Source organism: Chelonia mydas, chromosome 2, assembly GCF_015237465.2.
Source record: "Chelonia mydas isolate rCheMyd1 chromosome 2, rCheMyd1.pri.v2, whole genome shotgun sequence".
In the NCBI taxonomy this organism is placed as follows: Eukaryota; Metazoa; Chordata; order Testudines; family Cheloniidae; genus Chelonia; species Chelonia mydas.
In genome coordinates this window covers 150,885,238-150,912,693 of record NC_057850.1, presented here as the reverse complement: position 1 = coordinate 150,912,693, position 27,456 = coordinate 150,885,238, and the positions used below count along the sequence as shown (strand labels likewise).

At 40.5% G+C, this 27,456-nt stretch overlaps 1 protein-coding gene across 7 annotated transcripts in view; it reads right to left on the bottom strand.

Moving 5' to 3' along the window:
* The window catches only part of LOC119565343 (zona pellucida-binding protein 1), a 49,825-nt gene extending 23,265 nt beyond the window's left edge, over positions 1–26,560 (bottom strand). For 4 of the 7 annotated variants that reach the window (XM_043540347.1, XM_043540348.1, XM_043540342.1 and 1 more), the window contains exons 1-5: positions 21,197–26,560; positions 8,516–8,695; positions 7,990–8,115; positions 4,370–4,513; positions 274–492 (exon numbers count right to left, since the gene is read on the bottom strand). In XM_043540347.1, the coding sequence (XP_043396282.1) occupies positions 274–492; positions 4,370–4,513; positions 7,990–8,115; positions 8,516–8,695; positions 21,197–21,275 (748 nt within the window). In that variant the 5' untranslated portion in view covers positions 21,276–26,560. The remainder of the gene's footprint in view (positions 1–273; positions 493–4,369; positions 4,514–7,989; positions 8,116–8,515; positions 8,696–21,196) is intronic. The other 3 variants (XM_043540345.1, XM_043540346.1, XM_043540344.1) reach the window with 2 other exon arrangements.
* Positions 26,561–27,456: the final 896 nt, after the last annotated feature.

Genomic DNA, 27,456 nt, shown 5'->3' with positions numbered 1-27,456 from the left:
CACTGGGGAATCTTGATATTGATTTCAATGGGAGCAGAATCAGAATCAAAAGAACTAACTGTTGAGTTGTGAAAATTGAGGGCAAACGAGATACTTCTCAGAGTATATGATCTATAGTTTTTGACATGGGAACACAGATGCAAAAACATATTTTACCACAAATATCATGTATTGTTTTTCTTCCTTTGCTATATGTAAATCATGCAACATTTCCTCATGTATGTCATTTGTAAGTAACAGAATATTTAATTAATAGAAAAATATATATCTTACCCACAAACTGAAATGTAAGTTTGTGTGTTAGTATCGCCATAGTATCTGTAGCTGCATGGCATTGTGAGTTCCACTGCCGGATCTCACATTGAAGATCACGGATTAAGTTCTCCATATTTTCTAATAGTTGTTTTTCAAATGAAGTGACTGCATTGGTTTCACAGGTTTCTGTTTTGAATTCAGATGATAGATGTATACTTTTCCCTGGCTTATGATATACTATAAAAATGAAAATGCTCTGTCAATTATATAAACTTTCTATTTTATCTAATCTATATATCTCCTTCTAATTAGCTATATATATATCTCCATGTATTAAGATACCAGGATTGTCATTCTGTGTGTCACTCTGAAGCCCAGAATGTCTGTTGAGTCACTGTCAAACGATGGAAACAGCTACAAACATGGCTCAGAGCTCTTTTTATTCAAAATATCACCAAGTTCAATTGTCATGGGGATTTGTGCTCCATTAGGATCCAACTGTTAAATTCTCAGCCATTCTGACTTTATGAATTACACCTGTGTAACAGCAAAGCATGTATCTCTGCCTTGCCAAGAGTCCTAGAACACTGTGAGATCAGAGGTAATTCAACCAATCACCCTCCTTTCTCTACAGCTAATTTGCATGCAACAATTTCATCGGCTGTATGAAAGAGGCTGCACAGCTGGTGGATTGCTTGGCCCAGCTGCCACACCCATGCGACAGCATGGGCTTTCAGCTACTAGTAATATATAGTGCTTGACACCATAGTAGCTAAGCTAAGTTTTGGTATCTTCTTGTTATGTATTCCTGATCATTTGTTTGATAGTAGTCAAAAAAGTATTAAATGGGGGAAAAACACCCTAGAATTAATGCAATGAAATGATACTGCTGCAAAAACCAAACACTAAAAAGTCTGGAAATCTTAGAAACTAAGGTTGCTCTGGTAATGGAAGGGCAATCACATTCTATCTATTTTATGGTCTACAATGAGAAGAAAGTAATAATTTAAAGTTGTATAGTCAGCAAGTGAAACAGGAACAGAAAATAACCATATGAGTAACACAGATGTGTTAACATTGCCTGAGCAACTTAAACTTTTGGAACGTCCTAACTTTTGAGCATTTGCTCTCACAGCGTTAATGCTCAGTATTCACTCCAGTTGGTGAGCAATAGGCTTGGTTACCTTCCTACAATACTGCTGTCTGCAGACATAGACGCTCCCAGATGAGATGGAGCAAGGCAACAACAGCATGCGTGTAGCAACTGGAGTATTAAAAAAATTCTATCATTTCATTTTATTCAGTAGTTAAGAAGTAATGTATGAATATTGAATCAGTCTAAACCAGACCCTAACAGAAACAGCTTTGGCTAGCTCACACATTTGCACCTGTTCTTTAACTAGGGGCATTAGTGTTCCTTTTCATCTCAATAGTTATATTAGTAATTCTTTATCTTAGAGATTTTGGGTTTTACTATCTTAGTTTCTCCAAAGACATATCAACAAGATTTAGTGACTTTGGGAAGCTTAATATAGTCCGACAATACTTATGCACTAAACTAGATGCACCTATATAGTTTGACTTATCCTCTCCTTTACTTTGCTTGTAATAAATTAAACAAGAACTAATATCCAGATTATAAAGCATTCATTCTTTACATATTTTCTTTGTTATACTGTAAACTTATTCCCCTAGAGGATCTGTTGGTAGTCCATGTTTGTCAGTCAAGAGCATTTCACTTTGTCCTTTGGGCATACTGTCCCTGTTCAACAATTGTATGCAGGATCCAGCTCTCAGTTTGCTGACGTTGCAAAATACTGAAGCTAACTATCTCAGTAACAATGTTTAAAGTTGAAAGTGTCAGATTCTTACTGTGTTATCTATTACCAAAGTGAAAGTATAAAGCACTTTAAGTTAACTAAACCTAAATGGGAATTGCTAAGTGCTTAGCACTTCTGAAAATCAAGCCACTTATTAAATAATAATAACCTATTGTCTAACAGTTTTCATCCATAGACCTTAAAAGTATTTTACAAAAGGTAATTATTCCCATTTTACTGGTGGAGACATTGAAGCATGGAGAGATGAACTGACTTGCCCCAAAATCACACAGCAGGTCAGTGGAAGAGACAAGAATATAACCCATATCTCCTGACTCCTAAGTCAGTGCCCTAACCAATCGACCACACTGCCTACCTAAATCAGGATTTAGAAGCTTCCCTGTAGCATCCACTTGTAAAATCTTGGATGTTATTTGTGACATCATGATGCTAATCTCAAGGACTATGTATACCCCCTCCATCCAAGTACATTTTTAATAATTTCTACAGAGTCTAAACTGCAGCTACTATGCCACAGTTATCTTGAAAGGAATATTGTAGTTTACATTCCAGGTATTTTAATGATCTTGATCCTGTGAAGCTGCAGTGGGACTGAGACAGTGGGACTGACTGCAATGGGACTTGAGACGCTCAGCACCTTGCACAAGGTGTTCAGCTCAGACCTTATGTTTGTGTTCCATGAGAACTGTTATATTAAATTTCCATTTGAAGGTAGTGCACGTTTTCCTGCAATTAAATGCAAACATATACAGGGAATGCTTGGAAAAAGGTTTATCCTGGCAGATTTGTGAGCAAATCATTCTGTATGTTTTGAAATAAAACTGGAATCCAAATGTACAATTGAGTCATGGATCAAGATAGTATCCATGGTACTGTTCCCTTCATATGTCCACCAGGTGGCAGTGCAGCATTAGTTTAGTTACCCCTTGAGCTGCTTTGAATTTGGAAGCACAGGGATTTTATATTCCAACTTTTTCATTCTGTAGATACACACTAGGAAACACTCAATATCAGCATAATTTAGGATGTAATAATTTAATATGCAGGCATATCATTTAAAATACCAATCAATATTATGTACCTCCCTTGCAGTTTTGTCATCTTGGACATGAAACTTCAGATTTCAACCCAAAAGTCCCAGTAGCTCATTCCTCCCTTGACAGATATGTTCCATAATAACAATAAAACGGTCAACACAAAGGGTCAAACTTGGAGGGGAGAGGGGAGAACTGAGCTTTTACAGAAGCTGATCTGAGACTATGGAATGTCCTTCTAGAAGAAGCGAGAATGATCATAGACCTCCTTGCCCTTGGAACAAAAGCACAAAAAACACTTCTTTAGCCTTGCTTTCCTACAACAATAGCCAAGAAAAGACAGACAGAGGAAGAGAAACTCACACACTTCTTAAAAAATTCTAGAAACCTCCTGTAAGTAGGGAGAAATCTAGTGTACTTGTTAGACACTAAGGGCCTCTCCATACTTTTCTAACCAGTTCAGTTTAATCTTCATTAGTTCAGATATTTCAAATCAAGCAAATTTTGAATACAAATAAAATAACTGAGACTCCATCTCCAACTCTGTCTGAAGTTCCCCTCAAATTCTCTTGCTTTCCATGACACCATTCTAATATCTCCCAACTTCTGCCCTGTGAACAAGCACTCCTCCCATACATTTAAACAAGTCTCTGAGTCACTGTGTCCTTCAGAGGCACCTGGCTCCGGGGATTTCAGGAGCCATGGCAGTTACTCTATACCTCAGTAGCACTACAATCCAATCTCACTCTGGTATAAACCCTTTATACTCCAGCGTGTATGATGTACCTCTTCAGCTACAAAGTGCACAAGATTTGAATGGCTCTGGAGCTTACAGTCAGAAAAAAATTATGCATTATGAGGTTCATGCAACCAAGAGGGAGTTTCCAGTGGTGAATTTATTTGTGACAAGTTTGCTTCGCCAGTGTTGTAATGTCACTTCACAATTCCTTTTTTGTAATCATTTCCTTTTCAAGGTGTACTAGAAATAATTAGCCACATGTATACCATGTAAGCAGAGAAATAACTATCTCTGTACATAATTTTATGTTTTTTCTCTAAGCAGTCTCCTTAAAGCGTACTTGCACACAATTTAAATGTTTAGGTACTTTTATGGCATTATGCTTCCAGATCATTTGAATATTCATGTATTTTAATAACAAACCTGAAATGAACGTTATAGTAAAAACCAGCATTTGAGTGAAAGCATGTCAAAAATAAAAACAATAAAGCTTCACTTACCATAGACCATGAAACGGATTTCTGTTGTCACATGTTTATTGTTATGTACATAGATGACAGTGCAAATGTAACTTCCAGAGTCACTTCCATGAATATTATAAATTTCCAGGCTACCGTCATCAGTTAAAACAAATCTTTGTGATTCTAGAAATAAAAATTTACAATAAAATATTTTAAAATTAATAATGATATAAAGTAACTAATGGTGTTACCACAGTTGAAGTCTTCGGTATGGTTGAATTCTACCATTCTTTTCATCAGCCACCTCTAATGTAGAGGACACATAGGAAAGTAAAACAGTTATGCTTGCGCCGTGGGCTCCAGTGCATCACATTGATGATGTGTGAAAATGGTCCAATCCCCACACTCCATTTTTCTCAAAACATAAATGATGTTAATAAATAGCTAAGGAGGAAAGGATAAGCAGATGGTGGGATATGTGAACAAATAATTTGGAGAACTCTAAATATGACAGCATTTTTCTTTACTTGGGGTTTACTACACAGATTCCACTATTTAGTGAATACAAACCAATAATATAATTAAATGAAAGTAGGGTATTATGTTAGATACAGAATAAATAATAATAATTAATATTCAGCTTTTAGGCTCAGGATATGTCTATACAGCAGTCATGGGGTATAGTCACAGTTTAAGTAGACATACCCAAGCTAGCTTGTGTACTGGAGTAGTGAAACTGTGGCCAGCGCACACTTCAGCAAGGGCAAGCCCTGTGAGTAACTACCCAGGGTTCCAGGCAAGCTTGTGCAGCCCTCACTGAAATGCATGCTGCTAATCAGATTAAAGTTATATATGTATGTCTACTCGAGCTGCAATCGCTCCCTGTGATTGCAATATAGACATATCCTTAGGGAGACTTCCATTGACTTCAGTGGGTTTTGGATCAGGCCCGTATTTCACTTTTCATCTGTAGATCTCAAAGTGCCTTACATAGAGGATGATATTATTACCACTTTACCAGGAATAGAAATTGAGGCACATACAGGGGAAGTGACTTGTCCAAAGTCACACAGCAGGTCAGTGTTAGAGCAGGGCATATAACCCAGGTCTCCTGACTCTCAGTCCACTGCTCCTCCACTTGACTTCAGAGGGCATGGAAGAAAATAAGATCTTACCAAAAGAACTCTGAAGTCTCACAAGTCTGGTATAGCTTCAAGTATTGCAAACGTTTAAAACATTAAGAAGTTTAGATAGTAGAGATTAAGAAGAAAATGAAAAAGCACTTCGAATTTTTTTTCAGACTTTTCCTCCACACAGGGATTTTCCATGGGGAAGTGATAAGTACTCTGGGGGCCTTATTATACTTGAGGAATATATTGAACTTTTTTAAAACTCCCATTGAAATTAATGAAAGTGTTTATTTGGACAGGTGATTATATGACCCTAAATTTGTAGACACAATCTACGAATCATAATTACAAATTACAATTACCCCTCCACTCAGCAAGAATAATAATCTTCCTTAGATTTTCTTAAGACTGTACATATGAACATCAAATGCTAAAAATAGCAGAAATACAGGAAATACTAAATCAAAATCATCATTCCAATACAATCCTAGATTCGAACTCTGTACAGGTGTCTCTAGGCTTTATTAAAAAAGATCATACATACACTGCTGTTTACTTATTGGGCTCTGGGTGAAAAGCAAGCCTGAAGCTCCCAAAATTGATGTAGTCTTATATTTGAAAATTCAGTTTAATGAAAACAGTGAGCCCAGTCAAGATGGATAGGGAAGAGGTTTTGGGAGTTCAATAAAAAAAAATAAAGCCTTCCTTTTTCTCTTCTCACATCATCTCTTCATCATCTCATTTTGGTCCCTATTTGGCTGCTCTCTTTTTGCCTTTCTTTTCCCAGTTTTCCTTTTCTTTTCTTTTGTTCTCTTTTTTTTTGCATTGTTTCTAGCACTTCCACGTTCATATTTTATGTCTTTCTCCCACATTTAAAGCATCTTCTCTCCTTTACTTCCTCCCTCCAAATAAGATAGATGTTCTAGTCAGTTTCTTTAAGAACTCCTACATACAGAGCACTGCAAACACAAGGACACAATTTACAAACAGTCAACTTCCTTCTATGTCAAGTTGTCTAAACATTACTCCTGGGGAAATTCTGTGCTACTGAGTGCATGCATAATTAATGAGGTGTGCATATCTTTAATTTGTTGTGCAGAAAAAAGTTTCTGCTGAAATGTTGCTGAAGTTCCACCTTTTGCCCACCAGAGGGCGATGTGGTGCTAGAACAAAGCAGCAGTTCCCTGCATCTAGGGAAGAGAAAGAGCCTGCCTTCTTTGCAGCACCTGTCAGGCCAGATCAGGAGACAGAGGCTATGGGGAGACAAACAGTGTGGGGTACTGGGGGGTCAGGCAAGAGCTCATAAGGGCTAGTGGGGGAGGACAGATTGGGGCAGAAGCTGAATGGGAGTGGAGGCACAGGGCCACACGGTGATTGGGGAGGGGATGCAGAGCTACATAGGGACAGAGCACGCTGGGTGGGGGCACAGATACACATAGAGATCGGGGTGGGGGTACAGGGCCACATGGCGATGGGAGGAGTGGGTGTCTGAGTGGGGTGGAGGAACACATGTGGACAAGGGGTGCAAGGACACATGGAGGTGCAGGAACACATGGGGATGGGGCAGACGTGCCTGACTGAATGGGAGAGGCTAAAGGTCAGCCAGGGTCTGCATGGGGGAAGCTCCCTAACAATCCCTCCCCATCTCCCAAAAAAGCCTGTTCCATACTTTTCCCACCCATACCCAACAACCCTCCAAGTTCACACCCAGCTCCTTCCCAGCAATTTATTTCTCTCTCCCTCAGTTCCTCCATTACCCCAACTTCCCCAAGCCTTTGCACTGCTTCTGAAGGGTATGGGAAATACAGTTCTGTATTCTAGTCTAAATGAATTATTACTCAGAGTTCTGTCTTAATATGCCTAGTAAGGAAACTATTTGTCAAAAAACATTTCCTGAATCTTTTTTGTTGTCTGTATTGTTACAGACATATTTGCTGACTGGTATTTTGAAATAAATGACCAAAAATAAATGAAACTGGTGTGATTATATTGTGTTATTTTGACAAATAAAATATGCAGAATTTTGCAGAATTTTAAAATATTGTGCACCAAATTTTTAATTTTTTGGGCCAGAATTCCCCCAGAAGTAAAACATGGAGCCTAACTGCAAAGGGAAGATGACCAAAATCTTTTAAGCAGTTTCCCTTTTCAGCCAGTTATGTACCCATAACTTTAGAGAGCTGATTTATCTGCGTTGCTGGCAGCAGCTCAAACTATACAATCTTAAATGGATGTGGATCCACATTTGCCCCATAGATGAATATTTCTTTAAAATAAAACTTTTTCTTCTTTTTATACCAATAATTTCAGCCTTAGAATTTTACCAAATATACCCTTCAAACTGTTTAGATTACTCTCTACTTATATTACTCCTGATTGGTTATTTTTCCTCAGAATCCATTTATGATTCCAATCAAACGCAATACATTTATCCAAACTACTCGTTTGCATATTCTATTACAGTTCAGCTCAGTGCAAAAGTCAAACTAGAAGGTGTAAATTGGCTGCAAATATTAAAAATATAATTACCTTTGGTTATCAGTCCTATGGGACCAACCCACTGATATTTTGGATCAATGATTCTCTGCTTTAACAGCTTTTGAGTCAAACACTTAAGAATTAAGTCTTTGGAATTAATGAGAACATACACTGGAACTAAAACAGAAAAAAAGTTAGAATATAATTAGATACAAGAGTAGACAGACTGACATAAAAATGAATATAGACAAGGATTGGCCCTGTGGCCCAGTGGCAAAGAACTCACTACTTCATAGAGGCTCTGAGTGTGAAATACTGACCCCACTGAAGACAATGGCAAAATTCCCATTCTTGTTTTGTGTAGGCACAAAAAGAGTTTTGGTTTCTAATGCTGTCCATCCAGCCTGTTTGAGAGAGGTGAATCTAGGACTAGAATTATCACCCAGTGTTAGGGAATAAGCAATGTGAGGGGAAAAGATCAAAACAAAAACACCCTAGATTAACAATTTCTATGAATTTTTGGAACACTGATTAGTATAAATGAATAATCAGGTTTCTCTCAGTATTATTGGCTTACTAGTTGATCCTTCTATTCCAAGTATTTGATGAGAAATTTGTGGAGCATCTGGAATAGATGTGACTCCACCAGTTTCAAAAAAGGCCACTGAGTCGTGAATTCTGTCTATATTTTCTCGCTTCAAGCGTGCAGCTCCTTTCTTTATAAGGCGAGTCTTGTCCAAAAAGCAAGGACTTCCAGCTAGATCAATAGACAGAAAAAAAAACAGTATTACAAAACAAATAAAAATGTAAACAATTACAAATAAAGTAAAGGCAGTTGTGCTCTCAAATACCCAGGGATCTGTAACACTGAAATAGCATAATTTTGCATTTGTACTCCACTGTATGTTACATAAGATGAAGTTTTACGTTTTTACATTTTTAATTGCTTTCTAGCACTCTGAAACAAAACTTCAGTCCACCGTGGAGCTTGAAGCCAGGAGGTTAGCTAGCAGCATTAGAAAATGGATATGTCACTTAACTCTTTGTAGAGCTAAACTAGGAAGTGAAACTATGGTAGTAAATGTTATTGGTTATATATAAATACATGGAAAGTTGCTTCTGTCTGATTAGAATGTGTATGTGATTGAAGCTTGGAGTATGCGATAACTTTGGTTCTTTAGGTACAAGAGACTGAACAAAAGCGACTCAGGGCCAAATTTCAAAAGGGGAGCATTTTAAAGTGTTTCCTCTGCTAAAGTTACATTTTTTAGAAAAATAATTATAGAAAATGCAATATTAGAGAAAAATGCAAATAGAAATAGTTAGAGTGTAAAATATGGAGATTAAATTCAATCATTTATACATGTGCAATCCAGGGATTGCTATCTTACATTTAATGCAAATCTCAGTACACCCTCAGCTATGGAGTCACTGCTAACTGAACAGAATTGTTTACTAGAGAAGCAATATAAACGCTTCTTAAGTTTTATACCCTATAGTGACACTATAGTTCAACTCTGCCAATGAACAACACTCTAGCTGGTGCTAATCCTTGCTAACCATAGTAGAGCTATTATATGGTCTCAGTAAAAATCATTTCAGCCTCACTTCTTATTTGTATTAAAAGCTTGATCTACTACACTAGTACAATTGAAAAATCTATTACTATGAATTAATTCTTCTACAGTACTTTGAATATGTAGTATAGTGGCCCTTTAAAGTTTGCCAGTTGTCTTAGATAATTAAAAAAACGTTCAGTATTAAAGATATTCCTTAGAATAAGTATTGAAAAGTAGAAGGGAATACTGTAGATACTGAGATAACCTAGATAGATAAAGAAGGTTACCCTAGTACTTAAGGACCAGCATTGTGAGCTCAGGCCTTTGCAAAGACAAAGCCATGCTGGGAAGGAGGAGGAGGAAGCACTCTCCCCAAGAGGCAATGCCTAGAGGCATTAGACCTATGTAAATTACAGTGGGCTAATTTCTTGACTGTGTCAAATGTATTCTTGGTGTGGTTGTGCCAGAATGTGGGGAGACAAAGGTGGCTCTAAGCTACTTTTCTACCTCCACTGATCCTCATGTTTGCAATTTCTTTGTATTTAGTTCTTTCTGTGAATTTCATTAATATGCCATTTCTCCTAAATCTCTCATTGACTTCAATGGGAGTAGACTTGGGCCCTTAATGAAGCTTTAGCGAATTTTTTCCCCAATTCAGTATGTTGCCTTCATTTACATCTGTCAGTCATTTTTAATCCATGCAACATTGATTGTATCCTCATTGGTTTGAATTAATATTGAGTATAAGATTTCTTAAGACTCTCTGACACTAATACTCTCTGCCAGGGGATGTTCTTAGAGCACCAAATACATTTAGAAAAACCATTCTTAAGTTGCTTAAGATCTATGTGCTAGTGGTAACTTATTCTGTTTTTTTGCTGCCCCTTTCTTATTCCTTCTATATTGATGTTTCGTTATTTTTCTTCTTTTCTAAATACAGCAAAAGTTTGTTTTCTAACCTCAAATCTTTGAGTACCCTCAAAGTCACATTGGCTGCTTATTTGTTGTGTAATTTTTTACAGTTATAGTGTTTTTCCTAATAGCATCACAAATTGCCCAGCCTTCTTCCACACTGTTGGGTTTTCATACTTCATCTTATCACACCTAAAAGGAGACCAAATCATTCAAGACCAGGAATTTGTCAAATGTGCTCTCTTCCGCTCCTAGTGCTCTGTAGCAGATGCTCATCATCATTTTTCTTTCATTTTTCATTCTTTTTATTTCTTTAGTCAATGTATTTCACCATCAATATCTTCATTGTCTAAATGTAGTTTGCTATAGTACTGTAATCATACTTACGATATTCGAATTTCAGAGAAAAATAGAATGCATTATCTGGACAATGTGAAACAGGTTTCAGCCTCCAAGACATAACTGTGTGGCAGGCATAAGAAAAGGCAGGTAGCTGAACTGTGGGAACTACATACTAAAGAATATAGCACTGAAAACCATATAGTCTTTTATCTGTCAGCACCACCTGGCACTGAGCTTGTAAACAGTATATCTGAGTCAACATCTGGCAGGAAAAGGAAAAGTAGTCATCATGATCCATATTAGTATGATAAAGAATGTGCAGAATGCTCAGCCTATAATTAATATCCTTGTAAAATATAGCTATAAAGTAAATTTTTGTCATTTTTCAGAGGGGTGGTCTGGAAAATACAATTCCATATAAGTACACATTACAAATCTGGAAGAAAGGAGCAGATCACCTAGCCAAACTAAAAATTAGCCAGGTAATGCTGTGTAAATCAGCTACAGTACTTAAAGCAATTAAATGTTTACAGTTACTTAAGAGAACAAAGAAATTCTAGTGTTTCAGCTCCTCTTGATTTCAACTCAATATTTCAGCACTTGAAAGTTCAATTCTAGCAACAGCAGCATGTTAATCAAATACACCACCATCCAGTTTGTGCATGAGGAATCTTTGAAGTTATGTTGGGTCCTTTTAAATTAAATAAGATGACTTAAGAATGTAATAGTCTAATACAGTTAAACACACTAACATCCACAATACTGAACAAGTTAAATACATGACCTAAATTAAATGTAGTTTTAAAATAGCTTTCTGGTTACAAGAATTGATTCCTGACAAAGCAAACTCCCATGCAACCAGATGTTCCAGTTCTTTACAATAGAGGACAATGTGCATTCACAGTTAAAAAGATATCTTAATATTTTAGATGTTAAAGTAAGTTAATAAGAAACTGAAAAAACTTATACTCTCTAACATCCTGGCAATTCTAGTTATAAAAATGTTATATATATCAGTGAGAACTTATATGAAGAGGAAATAATCCATGCATTGCTAGACATAACTATTTATATATTAAAAATACATAATTTTAATCTTCAAAGTGTTATACAAACTCCAACAAATATAGTGATTTAATCATCAACACAGGGGCAGCCTGGGGTTCTGTGTTATATGTAAAATGGTGCAAACACTACAAATAAAAGGAGGGGGGTTTAATAAGAAAATGCTATAAGAGAAAAGACAGAATAATTAAAGAATCCTGGAAAGTTATATATTAAAGACAAGTCGCAGTAACACAGAGGGATAAACATTCCTTGGTGATTCACAGCCGCTAAGTCGAAGAAGTTATAAAAATTACGCTCACCCATACATACCAACAAGGACCCTAGGTTCAATTTAATGGCAAATGTTAGTCATGATATGTATCTCCACCCCTTTCTCATGGTACACCAAAAAGTAAGTCATTCTTGGTTAGCCTCAGTAAGTGGGAATGCAACCAAAAAGAGAGAGAGAGAGAACTCAAACCAATGAAGATGCCCTAATTCTCCAATACCATTGCTTTTTTTTTTTTGCCAGTGTAACTTACATCAATGTAAAAATAGTATAACAGAGTGGAGAACCAGGCCCTATATTTTCTCTTTTTACCAGCCTGAAATCAATAACATCCAAATCTTAAAAGCCACCTATTTCCAGATTTGTAAATGTTCAAAGTTTCATGTTGTTCTAACATCTATATCATGTGCCCTTTCTCTGAGTATCGCTGCCCACTCAGCCCTCTTAAATGGAGTTGTAACTGAATTGCAGTGGTACAGCACCCAGCTCTGTGGGGTTCTGGTCCCTAACTAGGACTCCTAGTTGCTACATTAATACAAATAATAATAATGGGAACATTTACAGTGTTCCACTGTAGCTGATTCGGATGCCTCTTGAAACCTGATTCTGATTTCACTTGCTCCAATATACACTAACAGTAACTCTATTGAAGTCAATAGTAGTTACTTCATTGTAAACAGGATTTCTGTTTTGGGGGGCTTATTTATTTCATTTTTTCAGTATTTATGTTTTGCAATTTTTGAGGGTTAAGATGTCAAAAATCAGGTTTTTTCAAGGCTTTCCTCTTTGTATATACCGTAATGAGTAGTCTCTTTGTAATGTTCTCTAGTGTGCTTTAACATAATGCTGCTTCAAACAGCACTACATTAAAATGCATTAGGGAATCTTTGGTAAGCACCAGCAGATCTACATGGACCAATTAATGCGCAACAAGTTAGCGCACTTTAGAAATCACATCCCTATAGTCTGCATTATTGATCTGTGTAGACAGACCCTTAGATGCAAGTAACCATTTCTGGTGTTTTTCCAGAGTTTAGTGGATAAACACTAATTTTATTTTTTTGTTATCGGGGTGTTTTATCAGTGCTTATTGGTTAAAACTGAAAATCAGAAGCCCTGCTTTTAAGTGAGATCAGAACCAGATGCCTCATGTTAGTTTCATATTTAACTATTTTTACAATAAGATTCAAATAGAATCTATGTAAGAAAGGGTTACTAACCTTGTGCAGTAACTGAGGTTCTTTGAGACGTGTGTCCTGTGGGTGCTCCACTTCAGGTGACAGTGCGTCCCAGCGCTGTTGATCAGAGATTTTCGGTAACAGCGCCTAGTCAGGTTGCACATGAGCAGCAACTGTCTAGTGGCGCCACTGGAGTCTCTTCAGAGCACGCACAGCCCAACCCCCTCGGTTCCTTCTCTACCGTAGAGTCCACGTGTCGAACTCCAAAGTAGAGGGGAGGGGGTTGGGTAGTGGAGCACCCACAGGGACACACATCTTGAAGAACCTCAGTTATTGCACAAGGTGAGTAACCCTCTCTTCTTCTTAGAGTGCTGTCCCTGTGGGTGCTCCACTTCAGGTGAATGTAGAGCAGTACCCACTATGGTTGGGGGGAGGCTTTGGAGTTGTGTGCATAGTAGCAGCAGAAAGGACAGTAAGGTCTAATATGGCATCCACCCTGGCATAGTGCTTGGACAAAGTATGTTCTGATGCCCATGTGGTGGCTTTGCAAATGTCTGGAATGGGTATGATGTGTTGCCATGGCACGAGTAGAATGGGACCTGATCCCAGGAGGAGGTTCTATGTCATGGGTTTGATAGCATGATTAGATACCATCCGATATCCACTTGGAAAGTCGTTGCTTGGATATCGCAGTACCCTGGATCATTTGGTTGTCAAAATGAACAGTCTTGGGGATTTACGAAAAGTTTTGTTCTCAGTAGAAGGCTATGGCCCTCCTAACATCAAGGGTGTGTAATGAAGCCTCCTGTGAGGATTTATGTGATTTAGGGTAGAGCATAGGGAGGTGTATAGGCTGGTTGATGTGGAAGGTGGATGCCACTTTCGGAAGGAATTTAGGGTAAGGTCACAATGTTACCTTATCCTTGAAAAGGATCATGTAGGGTGGATTGGCCATCAGTGCGCTAATCTCGCTTACCCTTCTAGCCAATGTGATGGCAACGAGGAATGCTACCTTCATTGACACGTATAGTAAGGAGCAGGTAGTTAGGAGTTTGAAGGGATGGTCTCATGAGTGCCCTGAGGACTAAGTTCAGAACCCACATGGGAGTGGGAGGGTGTACTTCAGGGTAAAGCTTCTGAAGTCCTGCAAGGAAGTGTTTTGTAGTTGGATGTGTAAATGTCGATTTTGTCATGGAAGGTGTTAATCGCCATGAGATGTGCTTTGATAGAGCTTAATGATAAACCTGAGTTCTTTAGTTCCACAAGGTAGTCTAGCATCTCTGGAAGTGGCGTAGTGCAGGGAGTAAGTCGTTTATGTAGGCATCATGTGGAAAAACGTTTCCACTTTTGTAGGTAAGTATTGCACATGGACTCACATCTGCTGTTCAAAAACACGTGTTTAACCTGCTCCGAACAGGTTAACTCGTGTAATTGGAACCATGGAGGAGCCACGCTTTCAGATGGCGCTTCTCCAATTGTGGATGGAGGATCTGACCATCGGACTGTGACAGTAGGTCTGGTCTCATTGGAAGAGTTCATGGAGGGCAAACTGACATACGCAGCAGGTAAGGGTACCGGGTCTGTCTGGGCCACGCTGGAGCAATCAAGATGATCTTAGCTTTGTCATCCCTGGTCTTGCATAGGACTCTGTGTAGTAGTGGGATCGGTAGGAATGCATACTAGTCCCACTAGATTAGGAAAGTGTCCCCCAGGGATAGGGGACCAAGTCCCACCCCTGGAACAAAATTGTGGTTCTGTGCTGTGGCACATAAATCGATAGATGGGAACCCCCATTGATAGAATATCTGTTGTAAGACTGTAGGGTTCAGTTCCCATTCGTGCTCTTGTGAGAGCTATCTGCTTAATGTGTCGGCGGTGGTGTTTTGGCATCCTGGTAGGTAAGAAGTTGAGATGTTGATGTGGTGTTGGATACACCAGTTCCATAGTCTCACGGCTTCGGTGCATGGGGAGTGGGATCATGCCCTCCCTTGTCTGTTGATATAGAATATACATGTGACATTGTCTGTCATCACTCGAATTGATTCGTTTCTTATAAGTGGTAGGAAGTGAAGACAGGCGTATCTTACTGCTCTGAGTTCTAGTAGGTTTACATGAAGGCATGCTTCCGATGTTGACCATCTGCCTTGTGTCGTGTGGTGGTCCAGGTGTGCCCCCTAGCCCCGTAGGGAGGCATCTGTTGTGATCATGACTGAAGGAGATCTGTGGTGAAAGGGAACCCCTATGCAGACGTTCTCTGGTCTTGTCCACCATTGCTAAAACCTTGGTCGGTGGTGTTACCACCATGTTGAGGCTGTTTGGTGGGTTTGTATACTGAACGCAGCCAGCCCTGAAGACACCGCATGTGTAATCTGATGTATTTTGCCACGAACATGGTGGCAGCCATGTGTCCTAGTAATTGTAGGCACATCCGTGCCTCGATTCATGGACAGATGTAACTGACATCTATGAGATGTTTGTTGGCTAGGGCTCCGGCTTGAGTTGAGTCCTGAAGTGTCCTGATGAATTCTAGTTGTTCTGTGGGTATCAATGTGACTTCTGAAAGTTTATTTGCAACCCCAGTCTTTGGAAGAGATTGATGGTCTATTGTGTGATTGTTTCTGTCTCTGTGTATGAGTGTCCTTTGGTAAGGCAATCATCTAGGTATGGGAAAAATATGATCCCTTGTTTGCGCAGGTGAGCTGCGACTACTGCAAGGGTTTTGGAGAACACCCTCAGTGCTGTGGACAGTCCCAATGGGAGCACTCTGTATTGGAAGCGGTCGTGTCCCACTGTGAATCGGAGGAATCGTTTGTGAGCCAGATGTATTGAGATGTGAAAATATGCATCTTGTAGGTCGATGGCTGAAAACCTGTCCCCCTGTTCCAGCGCTGGGATTATTGTGCCTAAGGTAACCATCTTGAATTTTTGGGAGCACATGAATTTGTTGAGTTTTCAAATGTCTACTATCGGTCGCCATCCACCACTTTTCTTCTGGGTTAGGAAATAGTGGGAATAAAAACCCTTCCCTCTGTATTGTGTTGGTACAGGTTCCACAGCATCTAGCTGTGGTAGACGATCTACTTCCAGTCTTATAAGGTGCTCATGAGAACGGACCCAAGACGGGGAGGTGGGTAGAGTAGGGGGGCAAAAAATAAAAGGCATGGAATAGCCTGATTGAACTATTTCTAAAACCCAACAGTCTTGTTAATATGCTCCCAAGCTTGGTAAAAATGCTCTAGGCGGTGACCAAATGGGCAGGTAGGTGCTGGTGTTAAGGGGAGGTCATTCAGAACCTCAACTAAGACTTCAAAACTGGTTTATTCCCTGATGGTTGGGACGCACATAAATCTTGTTTTCTTCCATACGAGATGAAACATTAACTAATAAAGGTATTCCTTACTAATATACTTAATTGTAAACATTTACATATTTTTTGATAATTCTACAAATTTTAGATAAGATCATGATTCATAGAAAGATCTCTATTTATTGCAATGATGTTTTGGTACAGTAAAAGCTCCACTCATTATAATCAGGATGCAGTGCATGGCAGGTAATACTTCAGACTTTTCACAGCCCCTAAACAAAAACCTACTTATATTTTAAACTGTTATTTTAAAATCATCTGTCTAGCAGTTATTTCTGTAGAGAACAATCTTCAAACCTGAAGTAGCCTGCAATGCTAATCTATGAATTAGTAATAAATCTTTATTTGGATCCTACCATGCATGAGGTGACTGGTTAGTTTCTGCTTCTAAGAACAATTCTATTCTTCTATTTAGACTCTTCAGACTGGTCTACACTATCAAGTTAGGTCAACCTAAGTTGACTCATTTTGTCAGTTTTGGATGCACCCAAACCTAAATTTGTCTCCTGCTGCTGTAAGTGCCTCATTTCATTGATGCACTAACACCACCACCCAGAACGACACAGAGGCAAAGTCGACCTCCTTTTTTCTACATAGTGCTAGTTTAAACACTGCAAGTGTTATGAGCATCAAAGGACTTTTTGAAACAATGTGCTAGACAAACAATGTTAAGTGGGATTCCTAGGAAATACTTGGAAGGGGAAGGCAACTTTCCACCACCAGAGCCATCCTTTTACAGCTGCAGCCTGAGGAGGAACCTAATTTCTGCAGTTACATGAGGACCCGACCAGATGACCAAACTGGATCAAAGAGTGTCTCACAGATTCCTGGGGGTGATAGTTCTTATCTAACAGGTGTTATGAACTTGTGACCACAGAAAAACCCTTTGGTGGGGTTTGAGGGACTGTTCATCTGCCAGAGTTCTTGTTGGAGTCAGGGGGTAAGCTTATAAGCCTGCATGCAGGTTCTTTTGTTTTCTCTGTAAGCCTTTCACCTTAAGAATAAATGTGCTTGCTTAGGAAGAGCTGTGCGGTATCTTAACTGTATGTAATTACTCTGTTTATAGCCTCTGAAGAGAAGGCAAAGCATGCTTACTGTAAGAATCTGTATTATTGGGGGATTCATAGTGTAGTCGGGGAGCTCAGCAGCCTGGAAATATCCTGATCAGTAGGGAGACATGAGTCTCCACCCAAGAGAGGTGATGGCTGGGGAGCTGAAAGCCTAAGAGTGGGTGCCCTTGCTGGATGATAGAAGGGGGATACAGGTGCAGTTTCTCTGAACTGTGACAAAGGCCAGCTATCAAATTTTGTTTTCAATTGCAGATTTTTCCAAGGCCAAGGCTTATAAGACAAACAATATTGTAGTGCAATAACCAAGTTCAGAAGTCATCTTCTGAGTTAACTGTAGATGTTAGATTTTTTATTTTTTTTAAATGAATGATGGTATTGGAAAAGTCCAGTGTCAGTGAAGTCTGAATGTTTCCAGTTTTAAAATTACAGTGGTCTAATTTCTAACCTAGAATTCCAACTGTCTTTCAAGATTTACAGTACTTCCCCTATCTGCTTGCTTGAGATAGACACTCACAAAGTCTTTAAAGCTAATCTTCTCTGGAACTTTAAAATGAAAACAAAATAATTCTAAAGTATTCAAATTATGCTTTAACCAGATTGACAAAGGTCTGAATAGCAAGGATAGAGGAAAACATTTGAACCAACAGCCAATGTTACTGGAGAATGCAAACAATATATCATGCAGTCATCGGTCCATCTATTTACTTGTGAACAACAAGGATAAATGATTTCCACATTTTGATCACTAAGCAAGGATGAAAATTTAAGACATGAAACCCAGAGTATCATGCATAAAGCCCACATCATAGCCCACTAAACATAACTGAAGCACTGCTGAGTTTAATTTAACCATACTTTTAGTTTGGGGGTTGGGGGAGATATGAATTTTGTTTAGTGGATAGACTAGTCAAATATATGACTATGAAGTTCTTTGAGTATGCTGCAGCAGAAAGCATGCTTCGCTAATGTTTTCAGTCAAATGGTTATCTATATGGTATCAAAGTATACAACAATTTTTCTTACTATTAAGTTTTATTATAAGTGTAAGCAGGGGCTGAATGAATGCTTCCCTAACAGCTAGCTGGGAGGGGAAATCACTTGGGTGTATTTATGTAAATACAGTTTGCTCCTGCTTTGCTTACATATTCAGCAGATACAGCAGTGTCCAAGTGATCAACTTTGTCTGGTGTTGGGTACAAATCACCTTAGTACTGAATGCAGGGGTAGTGAAATATGGTTACCAATGTTGTAATTATTGTAGGAATACAGGAAAGCAGGACTGTGCTTAACCTGTCCCAAATGAGGGGGCCACCCTCAGTTGAAAGAACCTTGTTAACCCACAGGCTCAAATAGCAGAGAACTATAAAAATAAGAGGGGTGGGGACAGGTATCCCTAGCCAGGAGGCTACACACTCTCATCAAGAGCCATTCCTAGACTGGTTTAACCTGGCTTAGACACTGCCCAACCTACAGTAACTCCTCGCTTAATGTTGTAGTTACGTTCCTGAAAAATGCTACTTTAAGCAATAAGGTTTTAAGTGAATCCAATTTCCCCATAAGAATTAATGTAAATGCGGGGGGAGGTTAGGTTCCAGGGAAATGTTTTTCACCAGACAAAAGACTGCTCTTCCTGCAAGCAGTGTACAAAGCAGGCGGCTGCCAAACATTAGAAGGGAGCATTGCACAACTTTAAATGAGCATGTTTTCTAATAGATCAGTGACGTAACAATGAAATAATGTTAATCTGGAAGACATTAAGTGAGGAGTTACTGTACTTGGGGGTGAGTCGTTTACTCATGGTTTATGATTATGAACCCTGTTTGCAGTGTTTTCCCAAATTAATGCAGTTACTTCCCTCCTTCTATTAAAAGTTTCTTTTCTACAATCAGACTCTGTGCTTACGACAGGGGAAGTATTGCCTCTCAGAGGTGCCCGAGGTGGTGTGTAAATTTCCCAGGTTACTGGGTTGGGGCTCAAGCCGGTTCTGTGTTGTATCAATGCAAAGGAACTCCTAGATATTGAACCCTGCCTGGTTGCTGCTGGCTGCACCTGGCAGAAGGGTTACATAAGTTTATACAGCACTACATGTACATTTAATTATATGACAAGTAAAATCGATTGCAAATTAATAGCTTTCCTGCCAAAGAGAATTTTGAGTCAAAAGACGTTGATAGATTACAGAATCACACAAACATTTGACAAAAAACAAAGAAAGGAAGATGTGTCCAACTCAAATGCTTCCCAAAGTAAATGACCCGCTTCCCAATCCCAGCTGTGCAAAAATTCTGAGTGGTTTAAAATCATGAGATATTCCAAATACACATTTTGGGTCCTTCCTGTTTGCCATCTGGTTTTGAATCTTTATTGTATATTTTCAAGCTTTTATCGAGAACCAGGAAGGCTAAAAATTTACCTTGAAAAAGAAAGAAAGAAAGAAAGAAAGAAAGCTGAGAGTTTCATACAATAACAACTCAAGAAGCTGAGCCTTTAAGAACACAAGTAGCATGAGTCTTGATAAAACTGAGTTGGCAGCACCGCAGGTGGGTCTCCACTAGTTTTTTTAACATGAGCAAGTAAAGGAGTCTGGCAAAAGAAAAGTTCACCAGCTGTTTCATGCAGAAGGGGAGGAATAATCAAAAATGGATCAGCACCAAAGAGAAGAGTAATGACAAAGTTTGGGGCCTGTTAAGGGGACGGGTGCTGGGGCATAGTGAGGGCGCTGAAGGCGGAAACCATTTATTTGGGTTGTTATAACTACTTCAAGCCAAGGGGTGCTACTGCACCCCCTGGTCCAGGCATCCCTGATTAAGAGTGTGGCAAAGGAGGGAAACCACGTCCGTGGTAGCAGAGCCTGTATACAACAGATGCGAGGGCAAGCTGCTTGAGCGCAATGCAGAAGACCGAATAGCCATGAGCCTGTCACCGGCCCGTCTGACCAGTATTTGAGGGAAAACTCCGCCAACCTTTCCAGCTGGCAGCCAAGGGACCTTAAGCAACTCGGCGATTTTAAAATTCACCGAGCACGAAGCTGCTCCTCGGCGCTCCTGTACCAGAGCAGCGCTGCGGAGGGACGCGAGGCGAAGGAGCCGGAGCCGCCAGGCCCAGCGGGCTCTTTCAGCAGCTGCCCCCTCCTCCCCGCACCGCCTGGGATGACTGACACGCAGCTGACCGGCAGCCGCGCACCCCGGGCCCCGCTGGCGCGCGGGACGTTCCTCGCGCTGTCAATCGCACCAGGCCGGGCGGGCCCCTGGCGGGGGAGGGAACCGCGCGTGCGCCCGGTTGAGCCTTCAGCGTGCGGCGCGCAGGCGCAGCGCGGACTCCCTCCGCCCGCGGAGACGCCGCTGTCAGTTGGCCTCTAGGCGGGGCCGCTGGCCGGAGCCAGGGAAGCGCGGCCCGAGGATCTCCCGGCGAGGCGGGCGCTGACGTCACTCGAGAGAGGCCCCGCCTCGCTCCCTGTTCTCTGGGGTCGGGCGAAGCTGGGGCCCGTCACTCACCCGCCGGCTCCGGCAGCAGCAGCGCCGCGGCCGCCAGCGAGAGGAAGGCCCAGGGCCGCGGCGGGGCCGTTAGCTCCATGGCGCCGCCCGCTCGCGCCGAGATTGAGCCTCGCGACCCCCCAGCGTCCGCGTAAATGTAACAGAATGCCCGCCGGGGGCGGGGCGAGTTGCTGGGGGCAGCGCACCACGCGCGCGGGGAGCCGTGCCGGGGGCCGCTGAGGTGGAACTGGGCCAGGGGCTTCCTCTCCGGGGGCGCGGCCAAAGCACGAGCCTGTCTAAATGGAGCAAGTTGCAGCTGCCCTAACTCAGGCGCTGCCTATACTGGGCCTGTTTGTAGCAGAGGGGAAGCTGCACCAGTACAAATCCTGGTTTATGGTGGCGTAGCACAAACTGCAGTGAAATGTAGGGCTGGAATGGATGGCAAGAAGTAGTGGAAGGTCAGCTCCCCCTGTGCTACAGCAGGCCCAAGTAATGCCTGCTAGACTGTAAGGTGCCACAAGTCCTCCTTTTCTTTTTGCGGATACAGACTAAACGGCTGCTTCTCTGGAACCTGCTAGACCAGTGGCTCTCAACTTTTCCAGATTACTGTACCTTTTTCAGGAGGCTGATTTGTCTTGCATACCCATGTTTCACCTCACTTAAAAACTACTTGCTTACAAAATCAGACGTAAAAATACAGGGAAGGGGTTGGAATGGGGGACAGGGAAGAGGTGGGAAGAGGCAGGGCAGGGGCGGGGCCTCATGGAAGGGGCAGAGCTGGGGGCAGGGCTGGGGGCAGTGATGGGGGTATCAGTGATGCGGCCCTTGGGCCAATGCACTAGTCCTCATGTGGCCCTCGTGGTCATTTTTAGATTGAGACCCCTGCCCTAATGTCTGAAAAAAAGTGGCTTTGAATTTTAATTTAATCGCATGATACGTTCTTTTAGTTTTAAAGTATGGATTGTTGTATTATGCAATAAGCGCCAAATTGTGTTCTATAGATGTTGTAGAAATGTATAGAAAGCCTGCGTTCGCTTGCAGCATGCGTCTCCACTACTGCGGTGCCGCATTACCGTTGGTCCTCCCCTCCTCCTCCGACTACTATTCTAGAAAATTATTTGACCTACATAAGTGGCCGCATCAGGTGTGCCCAGCGCAGTGTCTACAGTGTTTGTAATCTTTGTTGCGTGTACTCTACTGAAATAGCATAACAAGGCTGTGGCTTTATGTTTTAATTCAATCGTATGATACCCCCTTTTAATTTTAAAATATGGATCAGTTCATTGTTAAGAAAAGGAGCAGACAAACTGAATTATAATGAATGTGCTGATAGCAGTGCAAATACCTCGGTTAAGAATTTACATGAAGATAATGCTGCCACCAGTTCCAGTGAGTGCAATAAACTGAGTAATGACCAACAGAAACAGACTTTGTCTCTTAGTTCAGATCAGTGTATTTCCTATTCAAAGCCATCAAACATTCCATCTGATGACCCGGTTTGTGATATTCCAAAAAATAGATTGGAACTTCGGTCTTGATTATCTAGAGGTCCTTATCAGCCTAGATTGAGCATGTTTCGTAGAAGTAAAATAGGGAATAAACAAAGAAGTTTTCAGTCCGATTAGTATGAGCAGTATAGGTGGTTAAAATATAGCTCATCAAAGGATGCAGCATTTTGCTTTTACTGCCGTTTCTTCTTCTCTAATGATGCAGCAAACAAAGGTCACACTGATCCAGCATTTATTGATAAGGGATTCAGAAACTGGCATAGGGCTAACAAATGTTTTTAAAACCACCAACTGTCAAAATCTCATGTGTTGAGCTGTTCTTCATGGTCAAGTTTTAATGAAGGGAAACCTATTGATGTATTGTTGGATGACAGCAAGCAGACTTATCTGTCTAAACAAGAAGAACGGTGCCATAACCAAACTGTAATGGAGTGATTGATTAACATTGTTCTGTGTTTGACGAAAGGTGGGAGACCATTCAGGGGTCACAATGAAAAAGCTGACAGTTTTGAGAAAGGTTTATTTCTAAGTCTTGTCAATATGCTCCAAAAATATGATCCTGTAATGGCAAAACATGTGCAACAATCTCCTCGAAACGCTACCTGTCTGAGTAATCGCATCCAAAATGATTTAATTGTGGCCTTGCATAACGTTGTGCAACAAAAGATTGTGTCTTCACCACATGGAAAAATGGTCTCAATAATTGCCAACGACACTACTGACTGTGAACACCATGAACAGATGTCCGTTGTGGTGCGGTATTTTGACAATGAAAAACATAGTCCAGTTGAACATTTTGTGACTGTTCAGAGACTATTAACAGTTGATGCTCAGTCTATTTTTGACCAGCTAAATGACATCCTTGGCATTCTTAAAATTAACTGGTCATCAGTGATGTCTGTCTGTTTTGATGGGGCATCTACGATCAGTCTGGATGTGCTGCGGGAGTTCAAATGAAATGTAAAGAAACAGTGAAATACTCTGTGTACACTGCTGTGTGCATTGTTTGAACCTCGTCCTAGTAGGTGCATGCACTTCAAGTAAACAAAACAGAACTCTCTTTGATTTTTTTGGTGTTATTCAGACTCTTTATGCCTTCATGGAGGGGAATCCTGTGCGACATACAGTAATGGAGAAGATTTCACAAGAAGTAGGATCCCAGTTGAAGACTTTGAAGTCACTATCAAACACAAGATGGGCATGCAGAGCAGAAGCAGTGGCTGCTGTAAAACAAAACTACTCCATCATTTCACAAGCTTTACAAGAGATTATCGAAACAACTCGCCTTGCTGACGCTAAAATAAAAGCCAGGGGCCTTATCCATGAACTAAATTCATTCAAGTTCATCTTTGCCCTTCACAGGAAGCACCCTATTTTCCAGATGGTGGTAAAAGTGAGTAAGGCTCTTCAAGCTCCAGATCTCAATTTACTTACTGCAATGACAGGGGTGAAAAGCTTGCGTAACTCTTTGGCTGTGATGAGAAGTGGCCCAGAGTATTTTCAATCTGTTTTCAATGACAATGTGAAAATGGGTGTAGAGAATGATATATTGATTCCCCCAGTTAAGAAGAGAAAAACGTCCACTCATATTGATGATGTGTTTGAGTCCCAGCATCACTTTGATACAAAAGAGGAGCAGGAGAGAATAACTTCATTTTACCCACTCCTAGACTCAATGATTACCAGCAATTTGAACAGGAGACTTGTAAAATTGTGACTGCAATGGGAAAACTGCTGAGCTTAGACATTGGCAGGGACGATATGAGAATCATTGCCAACAAATTTAAAGTGTCCTTGGATGAGTTGGAAGCTGAAGTCGGATTGCTTCGGGGTTATGATGGACCTGTTCCTAAAGGTAGCACTACGAACACCACCAGAGAGTGGCTTGATTGGCTAAAGGAATCAGATCAATCTTCCATGTTCCAGGCCTTTTACAAATCTGTTCAATGCTTTGCAGTATTACTTGTTACAAGCTGTTCATGTGAAAGAGCCTTTTCAAAACTAGCACATGTAAAAAACTAAGTACAATGTCCCAACAGCGCCTTGACTCACGATTTTGTACTCTGAACAAGAATTGGCTTTGTCATGGAATATCAGGGTTGGAAGGGACCTCAGGAGGTCATCTAGTCCAACCCCCTGCTCAAAGCAGGACCAATCCCCAATTAAATCATCCTACCAAGTACCGTCCCTAATTTTTGCCCCAGATCCCTAAATGGCCCCCTCAAGGATTGAACTCACAACCCTGGATTTAGTAGGCCAATGCTCAAACCACTGAGCTATCCCTTTATGATTGAGTATTCAATAAATGTTTGCCTTAAAAAAAAAAAATTCCCTGGGTGCACACCCTAATGAAATGTGCTGCACACGCCTATGCTGATTCCTGTGAGACCCCATTAGATACACCCTCCCAGTTTGATAGGTAATCCACCTCACCGACAGGCAGTAGCCAGGTTGACTGTCGACCTAACATTATTTATACTGGAGGTTAGGTTGGTGTAGCTACATATCTCAGGGATGTGGATTTTTCATATCCCTGAGAGATGTAGCTATACTGATGTAAATTCCTAGCACAGACCAGGCTTTACCCTGTTCAGAAGAAGTCTATTCAACGCAATGGCTGAAACACCACTGACTGCTGATGCCTTGTCTATATCAGCGTTGTTATTACCTATAAAGCTCCTTGGTGTTAATTACTGGAAGATTTTCGGGGCGGGGGGAAAGCCAGTTTGGACTTTTGTGAGGCCCATAGTGACAAAGCAAAAAATTAAATGAATCTCAGACTGAACCTGTTTTTTAAAATGGAATAAGCAAAGACAACTCTCTTTTTTTCTTTTTAAGTATAAACTGGACCAAAATGTAGAGGTGGGTGTTAGGTACATCCTTTATAAGGATGATTAGAAAGAGGTATTAAATAGCACATTGGTTAAAATGGAAGACTGTACTAAAATGAGAAATATTTCACTGAGAAATGAGAAATAATACCAAAGGAAATAAAGAGCATGATCAGGAAATTGCACAAATGGGATTACACTGAGGAAAAATGCAAACTAATGCAGCAGGGCAGAACATATGAAACATAGATATTCAGTGGGAGGAAGACAATAGGAAAGCAGAAAGGTTGAAAGAGACCTGCGTGGCATTCTAGAACATTGCAAACTAGTTTATGAATTTACAACGGAACCGGGCAGAAAAGAGTTCAGTGCAATTAAGGACTTCCTGCATAGACCAGAAGGACAACAAGAAGTCTGGTGGCACCTTAAAGACTAACGGATTTATTTGGGCATAAGCTTTCATGGGTAAAAAGTCCACTTCTTTACCCATGAAAGCTTATGCCCAAAGAAATCTGTTAGTCTTTAAGGTGCCACTGGACTCGTTGTTGTTTTTGTGGATACAGATTGTCATAAATATAAAGGGAAGGGTAACCACCTTTCTGTATACAGAACTATAAAATCCGTCCTGGCCAGAGGCAAAACCCTTTCACCTGTAAAGGGTTAAGAAGCTAAGATAACCTCGCTGGCACCTGACCAAAATGACCAATGAGGAGACAAGATACTTTCAGAGCTGGGGGGGGGGGCAGGGGAAACAAAGGATCTGTCTGTCTGGGTGATGCTTTTGCCAGGAACAGATCAGGAATGCTCTTCATAACTCCTTAAGTTAGTAAGTAATCTAGCTAGAAATGCATTAGATTTCCTTTTGTGTAATGGCTGGTAAAATAGCTGTGCTGAATGGAATGTATATTCCTGTTTTTATGTCTTTTTGTAACTTAAGGTTTTGCCTAGAGGGATTCTCTATGTTTTGAATCTGGTTACCCTGTAAGGTATTTACCATCCTGATTTTACAGCGGTGATTCTTTTACCTTTTCTTTAATTAAAATTCTTCTTTTAAGAACCTGATTGCTTTTTCATTGTTCTTAAGATCCAAGGGTTTGGGTCTGTGTTCACCTATGCAGATTGGTGAGGATTTTTATCAAGCCGTCCCCAGGAAAGGAGGTGTAGTGCTTGGGGGGATATTTTGGGGGAAGATGTCTCCAAGTGGGCTCTTTCCCTCTTAACATGCTTTGTGGTGGCAGCATAGGGTTCAAGGAAAAGTTTGTACCTTGAGGAATTCTTTAACCTAAGTTGGGAAGAATAAGCTTAGGGGATCTTTCATGTAGGTCCCCACATCTGTACCCTAGAGTTCAGAGTGGGGAAGGAACCTTGACACTGATTAACATGACTACCTCTCATGATACTTGAGACCAGGAAGGTGAATCATGAATCTGGTGAGACTGCATCTGGAATTCTGCATACTTAGTTCTGGGCAGCTAAACAAATAGTTATAGATCATTTGGAATTCAGGAAAGAGCAAAAAAGGCTACCAATATGGAGGGACTGATTTATGAGGAAATATTAACCATAGTTTAAAATTCTCTGATCAGGTCATAGATTCTAAGGCCGGAAGGGACCTTTCTGATCATCTAGTCTGACCTCCTGTATAACACAGATCATACAACTTCCCCAAAATCATTCCTAGGGTATATGTTTTAGAAAAACATCCAAACTTGATTTAAAAATTGTCAGTGATGGAGAATCAACCACGACCATTGGTAAATTGTTCCAATGGTTAATTATTCCCACTATTAAAAAATTATGCCTTGTCTCTAGGCTGAATTTTTCTAGTTTCAACTTCCAGCCATTGGATTCTGTTATACCTTTCTCTGTTACATTGAAGAGCCTATTATCAAATATTTGTTTCCTGTGTAGGTACTGATAAACTGTAATCAAGTCACCCCTT